At 37.3% G+C, this 17,262-nt stretch overlaps 1 protein-coding gene across 1 annotated transcript in view; it reads right to left on the bottom strand.

Moving 5' to 3' along the window:
* Positions 1-17,009, bottom strand: part of LOC134227608 (homeotic protein empty spiracles-like) — a 137,244-nt gene extending 120,235 nt beyond the window's left edge. Inside the window, exon 1 of the mRNA XM_062709204.1 lies at positions 15,793-17,009. Within this exon, the coding sequence (XP_062565188.1) occupies positions 15,793-16,603 (811 nt within the window). The 5' untranslated portion in view covers positions 16,604-17,009. The remainder of the gene's footprint in view (positions 1-15,792) is intronic.
* Positions 17,010-17,262: the final 253 nt, after the last annotated feature.

Genomic DNA, 17,262 nt, shown 5'->3' with positions numbered 1-17,262 from the left:
CCACCTACTCGAATAAATCTCGCTTAACTTTTCAAAGGGACCTAAGAAGCATGTTTTCAGGAATTAATTTGAATAGCGCAATCATCAAGAAAGCATGAAAGTTTTTTATTGCAGTACTCAAATTAATTCATGAAAAAAATGTTACTTAGGTCCTTTTGAAAAGTTAAGCGAGAAATGTTCTGCACCATCTCCCTCTGTTGCAGGCTTTCTATTGTGTGTATTGTTTCATTACTGCGCCTTTCAATCTCTAACAGCCACAAAACCAAAATTAGAATCTTGTGAGAAGATTTATTTGGATTGCTTTTGACGCCACCATACTCGTTTCACTAGCCCCACCATACACGCTAAGCAAATAGGGGATATACACTAATAACGTAAATATTTTCTAGTGTGTTCGTTCGCTCCCCTTTCGTTGTTTTCCCCTGGTCCCAGTGTGGAAGACTCGGTGCCGATCATCAATTAACTATCATCAACCCGATTTTGGCTGCACCTTTAAGTTTTTATTACTGGAACCACAAAAAGATCATGTAATTCAAAAGTTTTGCATCGAAGATTTTTATTAATATTTCAAATCGAAATTCTTAAGAGAATTAAAAAATTGTTTAAATTTAGCAAAAAAATATTTGAAAATAAGGGATCGAAGTAGTTTGTGAGAAGTGTGAATGGCAACAAATCAATTTCACTGCCATACATTTTCTTTAGCTAGATACCATTAACCTGCCATTAGTTGAAGTATTTTATATTGTACAAATGTGCAATTTTGAGAAAAAAAAATTAAGTTTCGAATTCTAGTTTCGATGGTAAGATGGCGTTATGGCGTAGTGGTATCTTGCAGTCTGTTGAGTATGTTTCTCAATAATTTAAATTAAATTGCTGTATTACCTAGTGTAGTGATCTCCAGTAGTTTTTTTTATGTATTTTGCATTGCCTGGCAGACAGTACATACTAGCGGTCATCAAATTGACATAACGGAGGACGGGACAAGAAGTGCACCCCTTAATTTTACCGCTTTTGTGCCTTTTTCTCTCTAAATGACCTCGAACACTATCTTCTTCTTATATCTTCTTCTTCTTATATATAAAAATGAAATGGTCTGTGTTCGTATCCGCATAACTCGAAAACGGTTAGATGGATTTTCTTCATTTCTTCAGCAAATATGTTCGTTATCGTTTCCGACGGGTTTATATGATAGTTCCTCATGCGAAAATCAAGAGAAAAGTTGAGTAAATCATGGAAAACTAAAACCAAGATTCGTATGGCAATTTTGCATGGGCAGTTAAGAACGCGTATTTTCGCCTACTATGCAGGACAACGTCTGCCGGGTCGACTAGTTAAACTATAGATATTTGAAGTTCTTGACAGTTGGGTGACAGCGTGCAGACATTTTGTGATTTCGTTCCGATGTATTCGGCTGTGAACAGAGGAAGGGGTTTTTGAAGCAACAATTTGCGCGAGGACCAAGAAGAATGAATTCCTTTGATGGGGATTCGCGTCATGAATGGACAATTCTTTGAGAGTTACACATACAGGAAGGTATGAAAGCGTCGAACGACTCTTCATATTACAGTATTTTAGTTAGTTTCCTTGATCTTTGTTAAGTAAGTTTAATTATTTTTGTTTGTAAATTTCTAAGCTTTCCGCTACGTCAAGTTTCCAAGGATTTTGTATTTGTCTGAGAAGTGATATGTTGTCTTTGGTTAATTGATGATCTTTGTTAAATATATGTTCGGCTACTTTAGATTTGAAATGATAATGTATACCTTTTTCAGTGTCTTTGTTTGCTTTAGTTACTTCTGCCAAATGTTCTTTGTGTCTAGTGTTCGTTTTGTCTGTCCTATGTAGATTTTGTCACAGTGTGGGCATGATATTTTATAAACTCCAGATTTTCCTAAAGCGTCAACGGGGTCTTTTGTGCTTCCAAGTAGTGTCTTAAGTTGGTTGTTCCTACTACTGAAAACTAATTTGATACCAATTTTTCTAAATTTAGAGCGTAATGGTCTTGTTATATTATGGTCAAAATTAACGGATACTCGTCGCAATTCATTTGTTATTGGTGATAATGTAGTTAATGATTTTCTGTACTGGGTTTTTCTATGTTTGTCTATAATGGCTTGAATAGTTCTAGTTGAGTATCCGTTTAGTCTAGCTGTTTCAAAAATGTAATTTAATTCTTTCTGTTTCCCTGTGACGCTAAGTGGAAAAGTCTCGAGTCTATGTATCATGTGTTGGAATGCGGCTGCTTTGTGTTGCTGTGAATGGTTTGAAGTGTTGGGTATAACTCTTTGTGTGTGTGGGTTTTCTGTAAATTTCAAAATTCATTTGGTTTGATTCTCTAACTATTAAAACATCCAAAAAGGGCAATTTTCCGTCTTTCTCTTGTTCACAAGTGAACTTGATATCACTATGTGCACTGTTAATGGCTTCTAGGATTGATGGAAGTGCGTCTTTCCTAATGATGCTGAAGATATCATCTACATATCTCCACCATCGCTCAGGAATGGCCCCTTTTTCCTTCAAATCCTTTTCAAGATTAGCCATGAACAGTTCACATAAGAAAGGGGACAGAGGATTACCCATTGGTGTTCCTTTTGTCTGTATGTAGTATTCTCCTCTGAAAGTAAAATAATTCTCTTCTATGCAAAGTCTTGTTAATTTTAAATATGTGCGTACTTTTGTCTTCCAAGTTGCGTCTGATTTTTGTCTAAGTAACCAATCTTCCAACAAGACAATAGCTTCTTTGACGGGTACACTTGGGAACAGTGCAGCCACATCAAATGAAACCATTATCTCGTCTTCTTCGATATTTCCTGAGTTTTGCAATTTTTTAATAAACTGTTTTGCGTTTTGTACTTGTCTAGTGTCTGTTTGTGTGTGTATAGAGTGTTTGGAATTCTTTGACTAACCATTTTGCTATTTTGTGAGTTGGAGATCCTTCCGCAGATAATATTTCTCTGATTTCATTTCCGGGTTTGTGAATTTTTGGTTGTCCTCTAATTCTAGGCAAAGTTGGGTTGGAAATGTTAAGTCGAAGCAAATTTTCAAATATGGGTTTACATTCTTTGATGGTTTTATCTACTTTTTTCACAATATCTGTCAAGGGATCTTTTCTTTGTTTTCTGTATGGACCATTATTAAGTTTTTCTATCATAAGGTTATCGTAATTAATTGAATGAAAAAGGTATACATTATCATTTCAAATCTAAAGTAGCCGAACATATATTTAACGAAGATCATCAATTAACCAAAGACAACATATCACTTCACAGACAAATACAAAATCCTTGGAAACTTGACGTAGCGGAAAGCTTAGAAATTTACAAACAAAAACAATTAAACTTACTTAACAAAGATCAAGGAAACGGATATATACCTGGCTGTTTAAATTACTACTCACGGGACGACGACGAATCGGTCCAAGCGACATGCCCTAATTTTTACCTACTTACCGTTCTACCTACACACCATATTTAAAGTTAACGAGCAATGTTTTTCTTCAGTCGATAACAAACACTGAAGAAGTTTCCAAGTAGGAAACGAAATACGTATCTGGTTGTTGATACATAAAAAGTGAATAGTGGAAGTAAATGGAAGAATAATAGTCTTTTAACCTTGTAGCATTTCCCCTAAGACGTTCTAAAATAATTAATCATTAGAATTTTAGGTTGCTTAGTACTTCAGCGTTTCAGTTTTTCGTTTTTCAGTGTTGTCAGTATTTAAGTCTTCTGCATCTTCACTTCTTTCCCTTAATCTTTCAGTTTTTCAGTTTCCATTCTTCCGGTATTTTGACTTTAAGTCTCGCAGTCATTTATACTTTCAGTCTTTCGGTATTTCAGTTTTCATTCATGCAGTCCTCAAGTGCTTCAGACTCTCAGTCTTTCAGAATTTCAGACCTTCAGTCTTTCAGATTTAAAGTTTTCCAATCATTCAGATTTTCAGTCGTTAAGTTTTTCAGTCTTTTCTTTAATTTTATTAATTTTTTTAAATCTTTCAGTAATTTAATCTTTCAGTTTTCCAATCTATCAGCCATTCAATCTTTCATACATTCAGTTTATCAGTATTTCAATTTTCCAGCCCTTTCAATCTTATAGTTAATTCCTCTTTTTTATCCTTTTTGAAAATCTTTTATTCTTTCAGTCTTCAGTGATTCAATTTTTCAGTCTTTCAGTTTTTTAGTTTTTCCTGCCTCTCACTCTTCCAGTCTCCCAGTCCTTCGGTCTTTCAGTTTTCCAGTCGTTCAGCCTTTCAGTCTTTCCTTTTTTTAGTTTTTCAGTTTACGATCAGATTTAGAAGTTTTCCAGTCTTCCAATCTATCAGTTTTTCAATCCTTCAGCTTTCAGTTTTTAAGACATTCAATATTTAAAATCTTTCAGTATTCCAATCTCTCAGTCTATCAATCTATCAGAGTTTCAGTCTTTCAGTCTTTATTTTTTCCAGTCTTAAAATACTTCAGTCTTTCAGTCATTCAGTCTTTCAGTTTTTCAATCATTCAGTGTTTTGATATTTCAGCTTTCCAGTCTATTAGTCTTTAAATTTTTCAGTCACCTAGTCTTTCAGCCTCAAAGTGTTGCAATCTTTCAGACTTTCAGTCTTTTTGTTTTTATTTTTTCAGTTTTTCAGTCGTTTAATGAACAAGGTAAATAACAACAAGATTAACAGTTTACCTGAGTCCAGCCACACATTCCGTGATTGGAAAACTTTCTGTTGCTGTAGTTATGTCTTTGCTTCAACACATATCTATCTACGTAATAATTATTGCTCACTCTGTTTAGACAAACCATTTCAATTGCAATAATGGTATCCATAAGAGTGAACAAAACTTACTCATAATCCACACACAAAAGTTATGAAAAATAAACGTAAATTAACAAAACATGTCTGGCTGTGCATTCTTATTTAACCTCAAATTGAAATAAAATAATGGATGGTGATTGACATTAGCTTTCCTATTACTGTGGTTGTGGTTTAACAGCCGTGAATATCTCCTTATTTTTAATTTTAATCACTTTCCTTACGTTAAAGAAGTAATGACGCGGGCGCCTAATCCAAAATTCAAATGAACAATCGCTCACTTTAAATGATTGATTGTTCATCCTCGCGAAGGATGAACAATTGAACATGATAAGGAAATGATAATACAGTTGCATATGTCACATCGATTTCCATGGTGATAACCCTTCCCAACTAACACACCCGTGGTAATTGTGGAGATGCAAAGGTATTCTCGGTACTTAGTAACTAACATTCCCTCCTTTTCCCAACTAACTGGCGCCGTTATTGGTCAGAATTTTTGCAAGCTGCTGAAACTAGGGCTTCCATTCCCGGAAACGATTTCCCGGGAAATCATATTTCCCGGGATTCCCGATTCCCGGGATTTATGTATCAGTTTCCCGAATTTCCCGGGAAATGAACAACATACTAAAATATTTTGTAATAATTGTCTTATTTTTTTTTAATTTGATGATAACGGATTTTGGGGTATCAATTATATTTTTTACGAGTATCATCTCACTTTTTATTTCACTTTTGAAGTTTAAGAAGTTTAAGTTACAATTGAAAATGTTACAGAATCATACGGTGCATTCCAACACGTGTTGAAGAGAGGCGAGACAAAGAACCAGTTTGTATAGGCTCAAACGGCAGATTTGTCCTATAATTGTCAAAGGTTTTTTAGACCTTCAATCCTTTTTGATTCAATTCCCGAACAGACTCATATTCCGCAGACTCGTTTGTATTTTGAGATATTTCTGAAATATTTCATTTGAATATTTTATAATATTGGTGGGCTAACAGATCTTGATGAAAAAACAGATTTTATGTCTTTAGTATGCGATCATTACAACTGTCTTACAACAAATACTCGCATAACTTTTGCAATTTGATGCGTTTTAGGTGCTGTTCGGCATTTCAAGCAAAGTTCGACTAAAAAAAATGTATAGTCAGGATCGTTAAAGTACGACAGTCAAGCACTCGCCTGACAGCTCTTTTTTATTTCGAATGGAAGAATTGTCATTTCAAATATTTCATCTGCTTTAATTACAAAACGTGTTCAAGTGGACGTACATGAATAAAAATGGTTTATCCTTCAAAGTTGACCAGAAGACCAAAGATTCTATGCACTAACAAAAAGTCGTCGAGTATAAGATAGTTCATATTAGAAATATTTTGGCGATAATAGAAGAGAATCTCTCGAAGCCGTCGTTGTCCAAAAACTGAAAAAAAATGCGGGTACAACCTGAAAAAGTTTTTTTTTAATATGGAGAAGTAGCACATAGTGGAGCTAATCAGGACACTGCAGATCTCACTCTTGATCCAGAGCAGATGTTGATACTTGTGACATGGCGAACGTTTTGTAGAAGGAGTAAACGCTTTTCGAACTGAACAAAATCTTTCTCAGGCTCAGGCTAAACAACTCTTTCATCATTTGAGGACAAAATAGCAAGCCTCTCTGATGTCGAATGTAGGGGAGAACGGTCCAAAATGCACCCCTTAAGCTTTTTCGATGTTTTCGCCCATATAAACAAAAATACCCAAGCATTTCAACGTATAGGTGCAAAATTTACAATCCCAGCTACATTTCACAATGATCTCCTATTAAAAAAAATAAGGTTTTCATGACTTTCTATCGCATTTAAAAAATATTTCAAAAATAGGCCTGGGGCAAAACGCCCGAATGGTGGTCCAAAATGACTCAATGATGGTGAAAGCATGATTGTTTGTTTTTTTTTAATGGATTGAACTACAATATTACGGATGTGGTGGAAGAATAGCAAATCGTTAAATTTGAGTAAATATGATGGAATTTTGCCAAATTTTTCCAATGAAGCTCAATGATGGATAACTAATTATGAATTGTTATGGTAATATTCGTTCATAAATGTACTACAACAGATTATATGAGTGATTTTATGAGTGAGGCCATTTTGCCCCAGGGGTGCATTTTGGACCATTCTCCCCTATATAACTATATTTTACGACAAAATTTGAACAAAGATTTTATAAAAGACAGGAAACTACGATTTTGAATTAGTTTCGAGAGTTTTATTTATTTCCCGTTTCCCGGGAAGTTGAATGGGAAAAATGGAAGCCCTAGCTGAAACGTGCACTTCGAGAATAGATGGAAGATCCCAAGCACTATTCACTTGGATCGCAGTGAAATTTGCACCCGTTCTGATCAATCATGGAGTAGCAACCTTCTGAAATTCGAAACAATTTGCTGGAAAAAAAATCCAAAGAGTTTCCCCTGGGATTTTTTAAGAAATTGCAGTGAAAAAGTAGTTATTACAAAGAATTTTTAATGGAAGCTACGAAGAATTTCAGCAAACTCGCGACAAGCATCGCCGTCTATGTCTTTCAGACCCGCACACACCTCTAATCCAAGTATTTTCAACTAGCACAAAATAATTGCCATTAGCCTGACTTTCAGCGAACGCGAACATACACATCCTATTTCATTATGGTTATTAATCTATTCCAAGGTGTCGTTTTCTATAGGATTGACATTGAGGAGGGAAAAGGGAAAATTAAAAATAAATATTATCATTCACACCCGGTGGCGTACTGCCGACGGAGGGTAACTGATCCCCGCTTGGTGGTATGAGCGAATTTTTCCAACATGTCCCTGTAGACGATCATCATCGCCCGTCAAATCCTTCGCTCGCCGTCATGTGCGATACCATGCTGCGATTGTGCAGAAGCCAATCAAAACAGTCACACCGATGTAAAAAAAAAATTAAAGTGTCATACCGTTCCTAATGCGCAGCGCACACGTTGTTAGTTTTTAGAATGTCCATCGCTCTTTTATAATCAGGGGAGGGTGGCACGAAATGCACTTCCCTTCAATGTGTTTTGCTGTTGAACACATTTTTTAAGTGTTTAAAATTAATTTCCATGCAAAAGCACACAGTACAGTTTTAAACAAAAAAATCATATGAAGCTTCATTTTCATTAATTTGGCGTGATTTACCAACTTTTCCCCTTGGGTTGTTTTTTTGTCAGTACCTATGCAGTGCAAAGCATTCTCAGCTGATTCAATTTTTATGAGGTCGTTACCAGACGAAAGCGTGTTTGAATAAAAAAGTAATAATGTATGAATGGAGTGTTAATGCCTTTGATAAATAGAGAAGCAACGATGTTTTATTATTTTGATTCCGGGAAGAGAATTTTAGAGATAGCGAGGGGGATCAGCACAGGCATGGTGTGTGACATATGCATTTTTAGGGTATGACTACGGGGTTTTTAGCAGTTAATGGTGCGTGCATCTGGATTTTTTTAATGGTGTCAATGTGACGTGAAATGACGTTTGGATATATAATACATGCCTACTAATAGGGACTATTGTTACAGACGACATCGTTGCGTATATCACGTTTCTATTCTATATCTTTGCAAGAGCATTGGATTCTATTGAAGAAAAAAATCCTGAACGAAGCTTACCCGAAAGACCAAAATTATCGATTGGAGGAACAATCACCAGGACAGAACTAATATTAAAAAGGGTATTCTAGGGTAGCCTATAATTGGTAGAAATGGTATTGAGGCGTTTGGCTTTTATACCTTTAGCGTAAATTTAGTTAAGGGGATCTCATATTTTGATTCCGTTTTCTAGGTAAAGCGTGTTTCAGGCAACCAAACACCATATTCGCATTTGGCCTTATAACCCCAAACGTTATTATGCCAAATGGCCTATCACCGACAAGTGGATCGATTAGTTGTGTGGAATCCAACAAAACTGGACAAAAGTGCTTTTTGGAAAAGATGGCGCCACAACATTTGAATCATTTGTTCAAGAAACTGCACATATCCATTTTACACAGTTACGAGAAAACAACAAAAAACTGTTTTTGAACAAATTGGCACCGTATTTTTTTGATTTCTTCGATACATAGATCAGTAGTTTTTGTCTATTCTCAACACTCTGGGGCACTTCCAGTGCGAAAACTGCAAACAGTACTTCATAATTGCTTTTCAAAGGGCGTGCACATATGTAGTTTCTCAAACTTTTTCTTCGATATTAAAGTTTTGTTTTGCACAGTGTTTCATGTATAAAATTTCATTAAAATATAAACAAAATATAAATATTTGAACATTGGCTAAAAACCATATTATGGATCACTTTTGGAAGCAGTCACAATTATGGATCAATTTGGTAATTTGTTATCAATTTTCATTTCATCAATTTTCATTCATTTTCAATATTTCATATGCTTGTCATAAGACGAGTTTGTACAGCCCCATTTAATTCCACCACTTAATTGTACCTTGACAGATACGTATTTCGACCTCAACAGTAAGTTCGTCTTCAGTGTCTCGTACTTGACTCGACTAAGTCGATATGTCTACTAGGGTGGCTCAAATTAGTATGGGAAAAACTTTTTTCAATTTTTTAGATGGGCCGCTCTCTTATTCGGTTCTATTTGATGCCTTGATGCTCTGGACAAAATTTCAGCCAAATCGGTCGACGTTTGGGCGGTGCTAAACTCGTTGTAAGTTTATATGCAAAAATGTATGCAGAAACATCCAAAAACAGTGAATTGCAGTTGGACGGCATAACTTATGATGAAGTACTATGATACTCATTCAGATCTTGAAGAATTTAACACAGAATGTTATGCAGAAAACCGCGAGAAGATTAGAGTTTGCCCGGCTAAGTTATTAGCATTTCTCTGAAGTGGGGTTTGAGCAAATTTCGTTTCTTTTACCTTTGAAAAGAAATAAATTCACCCCTACAACACTCCACTAAAATGCTAATATCTTTGCCTAATAAAAACTAATCTTCTCGCGGTTTTCAGCATAACATTCTGTATTTAATTCTACAAGATCTGAATGAGTATCCTGGTTCTTGATCGTAAATAGTGCCGTCCAACTGCAAATCACTGTTTTTGGATATTTCTGCATACATTTTTCCATATAAACTTCCAACGAGTTTAGCAACGCCCAAACGTTGACCGATTTGGCTGAAATTTTGTCCAGAGCATCAGGGCATCAAATAGAACCGAATAAGAGAGCGGCCCATCAAAAAATTTGAAAAAGTGTTTTTTGAGCCACCCTAATGTCTACGTTAATAAAAACAGCTTGTTTTATAAGCAAAAAATATACAAAGTGAAAGACGGATGATGGTGATTCATTCATAAATTGATTGAAGGTGTGTTGGGGTGTGGAAGAAAGGACTGGTGACAGATTTTTCGCGTAGTCCACGTAGAGTCACGATAATTTTGGGGGAGCGGTCAATCATCTACTGCTATCATCATTTACTGAACATGGTTTTGTTTCGTTTATTCATTAAAAAAAAAATCAGTTACATAAAAAATCCATTCTGATTTTAAGGATAAGCATCTCGGAATCCAAAACAAAATTCACTCCTGTTTCAAGGGCACACCACTCAATATCAAAGTATCGCACAACTGTCATTTTCATTATTCCACACATGCAACGCAGCAAAGCTGAAATAATGAAAACAAAAATTGCCCGCTGCCTACGTATTGAGTGATGTGCCCTTGAAAACGTGAGTGAATTTTGTTTTGGATTCCGAGATGCTTATCCTGAAATAACTTCTCTATCTCTTCTCTAACTCCTTTAACTACTCCAACGTCAGTCAGATCAACACAAAATACTTGTTCCCATTCACCTCCTAATTTTCTTTTTTCGAAATTGACTTTTATGCTCTTCATTCATTCATATTTTTAGGTATTTTCCTTGAACCATTTTAGTCATTTTTGTAAATCGTCATTGCCGTCCATATTCTGCTTTCTTCCTGTATTATCTATGCCATTCATGGTCAACTTTTTGAGCGCATCTTCCTTTTAAACCGTTTTCATTCGTCAGTCCTGACATTCAAAGATCATTCCTCACTAGCAACTTCTTTGCTACTTTTCTTAGTCTTAGTCTTCTCTTTCGATCCCCTTTCGCTCTCACTCATCAGGTGCAGGATATTCGGTAGCCTTCTTCTCCATTCCGTGGTTTTCTTTATTCTTGATAGCAGCTTTTGTACGTTTCATTTCTTCTCGCTTCTCCTTCAGGTTTTTTCGCTCTTCTATCTTGGCTTTTTTGGTCTCCTCCTTCTTCTTTTGCAACTGACACCTCTCTTCTTTTTTTTTCTCTCTCTTTTAGACGCTTGCGCTTTTTCAGCTTGGCTTTCTGCGCACCTTCTTTTCTTGCTTTTCCTGATTCTCATTGAAATTCAATTTCGGCGGATTTCCACAGATTCGTCTATATTAGATCTCGGTGGTTTTAGCGGACCTGCGAATTCCCAAGAGCAACACGGCAGTGTGGGAGAATTACCAGATTCAGGAAAATACTCCGATGGAAAGTGATTCATAATTGTGGGACTACTCGTTCCCGGTTACAAGTACACGAATAAAAATCTTCATAATGAATGTATTCGGCAAAACACATATATTTTTGCCATTGCGATTTCGTAATGAAACATATATTGTCGCGCTTTTCTTAAACGCTCAGATCTTTGCGGTGGTAACGCGCAAGCAAAGATTGCGCAGCAGCGCGCTCATAAGCTTTTCCACAGGGTGCGAGTCTGGGCTGTTAGGATTTTATAAGCCGCCGAATAGAGTTGCCATAGCTAAATAGCCGCCGTGTGTAAAGTAAATGGGCGCACTCCGGCGCGATTCAACGGAGGCTGATAGAGATGACCATGATCCGAGTGTTTATCATGGGATGCATAATATCCTATTGGAATAAATACTATGCAGCCCTGTATAAGAAAATCATAACATGAAACTTATACATTTCATGTCAAATGTGCATATGCATGATTAGGGTCGCCAAATATTCCGTAATAGTTTAATGTATTATCGTCATTAGAAAACAATGACGAAATTATTAGGTTATTAAATTAGTTTTATGTCAGGCAATTACCCCGTTGTTTTCTTTTATTTTCAGGTCACTCGGAATTTTTAAGAACTCGCATATGTATATATATCTTATGTTATTTATTTGAATGTTTTTTCAATGCCTGCTTATTTCATCCTAAATTATTCCAAACCTCGTTTAAAACTATCTGTAGATAGATGCAATCATTACGCTAGCGTAGATCTGTGTTTTTCCTTGGGCATTATGATATCGGGCGGATTAGCGGATTAGCTTGCGATGCGCAAATCACTGGAACATGAAAATACATAGGCTTATTGAATAAAATCGTTGTCCACAATAATTATGTCACATACCTTTCTCTCTCGAGCAGTAAGCATAAATGCATGCCGATAACTCTGGAGTGCACCACCATTGTTCGCTAAAAATTTTCCAAACACTCATAAATGATCGAATTACGAAAGCCAATATCTGTATGTTACCTAAACTCGAGCCTGAACTATTGCTGGAACGAGATAATATTTTCGGTCTATCCGCGATGAGTATCGAATTTAAAAACGTTACTCCGCTGAACGATTGCGATCTGCTGACGAAAAAAAAGGATCCAAATCATCCAAGTTGCTGCCGCGCCATGCTGCTTTTTTCAATTTAATGATTCTTATCAAAGGTATAAGTTTATCCCAATACATTTTTGCCATTAGGCAAAACTTATACTTTTCATAGTGAAGCGGAATACAATATATGAACACGCTAAATACATTGTATGCAAATATGACATGAAGATTATTTACAGTGAAATGAAATGTATGTTTCTGTACATAATGAAGGATATAAATCAAATGAAATAAAAAAACAATTACTTTTTTTTACGTGTATGCATCACTTTAATATCCTTTAATTTTCAACAGAATAAAGCGAAAATGAAGTAAACTCCGTGTGATTTGTGTAAAACATACCTTAACTTTAGTGTACGGGCCACTTTCACTTTGATATGGAAAATTTAAGATTCAAAAGCTTATGAATAAAAGAAACAACTTCTTGTGAAGCCACCAAAAAAATATTGATATTTTGACAGATGCCCAACAGCAAGTTTGCACTTGACCAAAACTACCATTGTTTTTGGGTTGAAAAGCATGATAAACACAATAAATGTTAGAAAATAAGCGCTTTTATCACAGAGAACAGACATGGAGGCTCGAACAAAATTTCTTGCAAAACATGTGTAAACAAACACACCGAACCGCAACGCCATCGACGTCGACATTGCAACTCACAATCTCATTTTGACAACACGATGGCGCTGGTATGCTCTTGCATGCATAACGACACTAGCGCACAGTGGCATTTTTTGATGACGCTAGCGCTGATTATGCACGGGATAACGGCGACATTCCAAAGTTATTTCAAAATGAACAGTCAAAAGTTATCACAACATGGCGAGTGCAGCTTCAACGTCTGTTCTCTGTGCTTTTATGTAACAAAAATATGTCCGGTGTTATATTATTGATATCAAGCTAGAAATTCAATGTCGAACACAAAAGTGATCCAAAATTGTTGGTGATCCATAATTTTGGGAGGAGTGTACTTGAAACACATTGCAATCACAGAGAACAGACATTGAAGCTGCACTCGCTATGTTGTGATAACTTTATACTGTTCGTTTTGAAATAACTTTGGAATGTCGCCGTTATCCCGTGCAGAATCAGCGCTACCGTCATCAAAAAATGCCACTGTGCGCTAGTGTCGTTTTGCCTGCAAGTGTATACCAGCGCCATCGTGTTGTCAAAATTAGGTTGTGAGTTGCAATGTCGACGTCGATAGCGTTGAGGTTCAGTTTGATTGTTTACACATGTTTTGCAAGATATTTTGTTCGAGCCTCCATGTCTGTTCTCTGTGCCAAAACTTTCACTATTTACCCCTGCAACATCTTTGTGAAGGTTGTCCTATTTGCCGCTGTAGTATAAACCAATGTTATTATGAATATATTAAGAATTAAAGCTTACCGAAAAATGGTTGAAAATTACATCAGGGTTTGACGGCCTCGTTTGACATTAGACATAAGAAGAAGAAAATATCACGTCGAGGGAACATCAATTAAGGGAAAATAGCTTCGCTATACTTGACAAAGATATTAAACTTGCTCTGGCTAATAAGCATTGGTTATAGCGCCATTGTTTACTCTTTGAAACGAGAATGAAAGTAAAATATATTATCCCCTCCCCTCCCCCTATTTGTTTCCATTCGACCCACCAAATTCAATTCAAAGTTATTCCACTAAACAATTTTTAAAATAAATTTAAATACAGTAGTTTTTTACCAACACAAACTGATCCATAATATTTATAACGACACAGATGAAAAATATCTGTGCATTTTACTGCTCGAACACTAAAACCCAAAAAATAATAATTTTGACAGGACATTTTAAAGGAAATTTCACACATTGTAGTGGTCCTTTTTGGTCTACCGCTTAACGATAATGGATTGAGTATCTTACACGGTAGTATGTAGAAGAGGAAGATTTATTGTTTTTCTCGATACACATGATGCACAAACAAGTAGAAATAGCATTATCATGGTGAAAGTAAATTTGAAAAAATAATCTATAATTGTGTGAATTTTACCCTAAGACGGGCAAAAATAATGAACGGGCTCTTATTAATATGTTGGATAGCACACACAGCATCTTGGAGAATTGTTTGTTTTATATTTTTCATTTTTATCTATCTAAAAGATTTTGATAACATTTTTAGCTAATTTGACAGAGCGATAAAATAATGCGTTCTTCTTTCAACATCGCACACTACGATCTCCTAAAATATTTATATCAATGATTTTGAGAATGACACTAAGCTTGCATAAAGTTGTTTATTTCTAATCTCATGAAATTCTATTTTTGACTGACCATGAAGCCGGATTAGATTTTATTTTTCTAGGGCCAAGGGCCAAAATGGCCTCACTCATATAATCTTTTGTAGGACATTTCTGAATGAATGTTACCATAACAATCCAACGTTAGTTATTAATTATCGAGCTGCAATGAAAATTATCAGCAAAATCCCTCCATTTTCACTTAAATTCAACGGTTTGTGATTCTTCCATCTCACCTGTAAGATTTTCATTCAATCCGTTAAGACAAAACAAACAACCATGCGTTCACTATTATTTTAAATGCAACCACAGAGAACAGACATTGAAGCTGCACTCGCTATGTTGTGATAACTTTTTACTGTTCATTTTGAAATAACTTTGGAATGTCGCCGCTATCCCGTGCATATTTAACGCTAGCGTCAGCAAAAAATGCCACTGTGCGCTAGTGTCGTTATGCATGCAAGAGCATAGCATAGCATAGCACCATCGTGTTGTCAAAATGAGATTGTGAGTTGCAATGTCGACGTCGTTGGCGTTGCGGTTCGGATAGTTTGTTTACACATGTTTTGCAAGAAATTTTGTTTGAGCCTCCATGTCTGTTCTCTGTGATGCAACTGAGTCATTTTACACTACCATCCGGGCGTTTTGCCCCAGGCCAATTTTCCAAACATTTTTTAAATGCGTTAGAAAGAAGGCACAACAACCTTATAGTTTAGAACAGGAGATCATTGTGAAATAAATTTTGCATCGTTTGCACGTTGAAATGGTTCAGTATTCTTGTTTTTATTGGTTCATTTTGGACTGTTCTCCCCTATAGTTGTGGAGCCTTATTCATATTGAGTAGCTGAAATTATATTCACCAGTAACAATAGAATAGCGGTTAGAAAGTCCCTCACAGCCTACACTGTACCTTCTCGTTGCGATGAACCCATACTCTCCGAGCTGTGAATCAGCATAATTTCCGTTGCCATTCAAGAGAACGTTGTTTTCTATTCTTGCAACCACAATTACCGCCATCGCGCGTTGAGTACCCGCCATAACAATAAAATAAATGCATACGCAAAGGTACAATGAAAGGAATAAAAAAGAATCATTACTTACTTCCAGGAAACCGTGGCGGGAACACATTACGGCCGTGACGGCTCAACAGCCACGGATACAGCGGGTAGCTGTCACGAGGAATGTTCGACCCGGGATGGTGCATCGGATGATGCATATGTGGATGCGCCGGTGGGAATCCTTGGGCGTGAGCCAGTGCTGCGGCCGCCTGGAACTGAGCCGCCAGGAGATGCTGATTGTGCAGGTTGGTCATCTCCTGCGCGTTAAGGAACGGTGGATGCGGTAGGGGAGTTTTGAGGTCGTTCATGTGGTTGGGGGGAGGTACAGGAAACGGACGCACCAATCCAGCAGGAATGCCCGGAACTACAATTGGTTTGGTGGCTGTGGTTAGCGGCTGTGGGGATGAAGTTGGGGATGTACGATCTTCGGGACTTAGCCGCGTTTGTGGAGGGGGCGGGCTTCGCGTTTGGGATAGATCCTGGCATTCTACCGGGGAATTTGGATGCCGATTAATGAGGTTCAGGTCGACCGGAGGTGAGGAACTGTGGTTTAACTGTTGTATTCGCGAACTATAGTCACTGGGAGAACAACTTCCTCTGGGTAACCGGAGAGCATTTTGCAGGTCCGCAGCGGTTTGCGGGAACCGAAGATGTCCCGGATGGAAATCACTAGGGTAACTATTATCACTGAACGGACTACTGGGCCTCTCAGAACTCTCACTATTTGGGGAGAAATGCGGCGGCGGAGGCGATTTGCTGATTCGATTTCCACCCACAATAGACTCAATACTAAACCCGATTCGGGGTTTCTGCGTAGGAATCGCCATGACTGAAGTAGGCGCCAGTGGCATCATTTTATACACTCTAAATATAAAACAAAAATACTGAAATCTCTCACTGCTGTCGTATCGTTTCCGGTATATCACTGATAGAAATTTTCTCTAAACCGATCGTCGCTTGGGGCCGGATTTTCCTAGAAGGCCACATATCGTTTATGAAGACAGCTTTCTTCACCGGTCGCGAAACATTCACATGGAGCGTTCGTTTAAAACCGCGAGGGGGCGCTTTCATGCCGCTGCAAACAGCTTAATTTGTTCACGTCGGGTGTTTTTGTTCATGCCTCGTTTAGCACCCCAGCCGCCCGGAACGGTAAAAACAAAACGAAGCAACAACAACAAGCAAGCAAGGCTTTAAACACTTCACGCCGAGACTGGGCCCGCAGAATACACGCACGTAGAAATGCCAAACGCCGTTCCACGTTCACCGACGCCTGATCACATAATAAAAAGCAACTACATGCGCCTAGCAGGGTGCTCCAACACACGCAAACAACCGGCCACAGTTGGCACCAACACAGCGGGTTCGATTCCACAAAGGCAAAGCTCGGCGAAGCGCTCCGAAAGCGAAACAAGAGAAAATCTCAAAAAGAGGCGGAGCCCAAGCCACAAATTTATTTACAACGAACTCATCTGGGTCGGCATTCGACTGTGATTGGTCGCTGGCCTGCAGCAGA

The sequence above is a fragment of the Armigeres subalbatus genome, chromosome 1, assembly GCF_024139115.2.
Source record: "Armigeres subalbatus isolate Guangzhou_Male chromosome 1, GZ_Asu_2, whole genome shotgun sequence".
NCBI classification, from domain to species: Eukaryota; Metazoa; Arthropoda; class Insecta; order Diptera; family Culicidae; genus Armigeres; species Armigeres subalbatus.
This window is presented reverse-complemented; position numbering and strand designations above follow the sequence as displayed.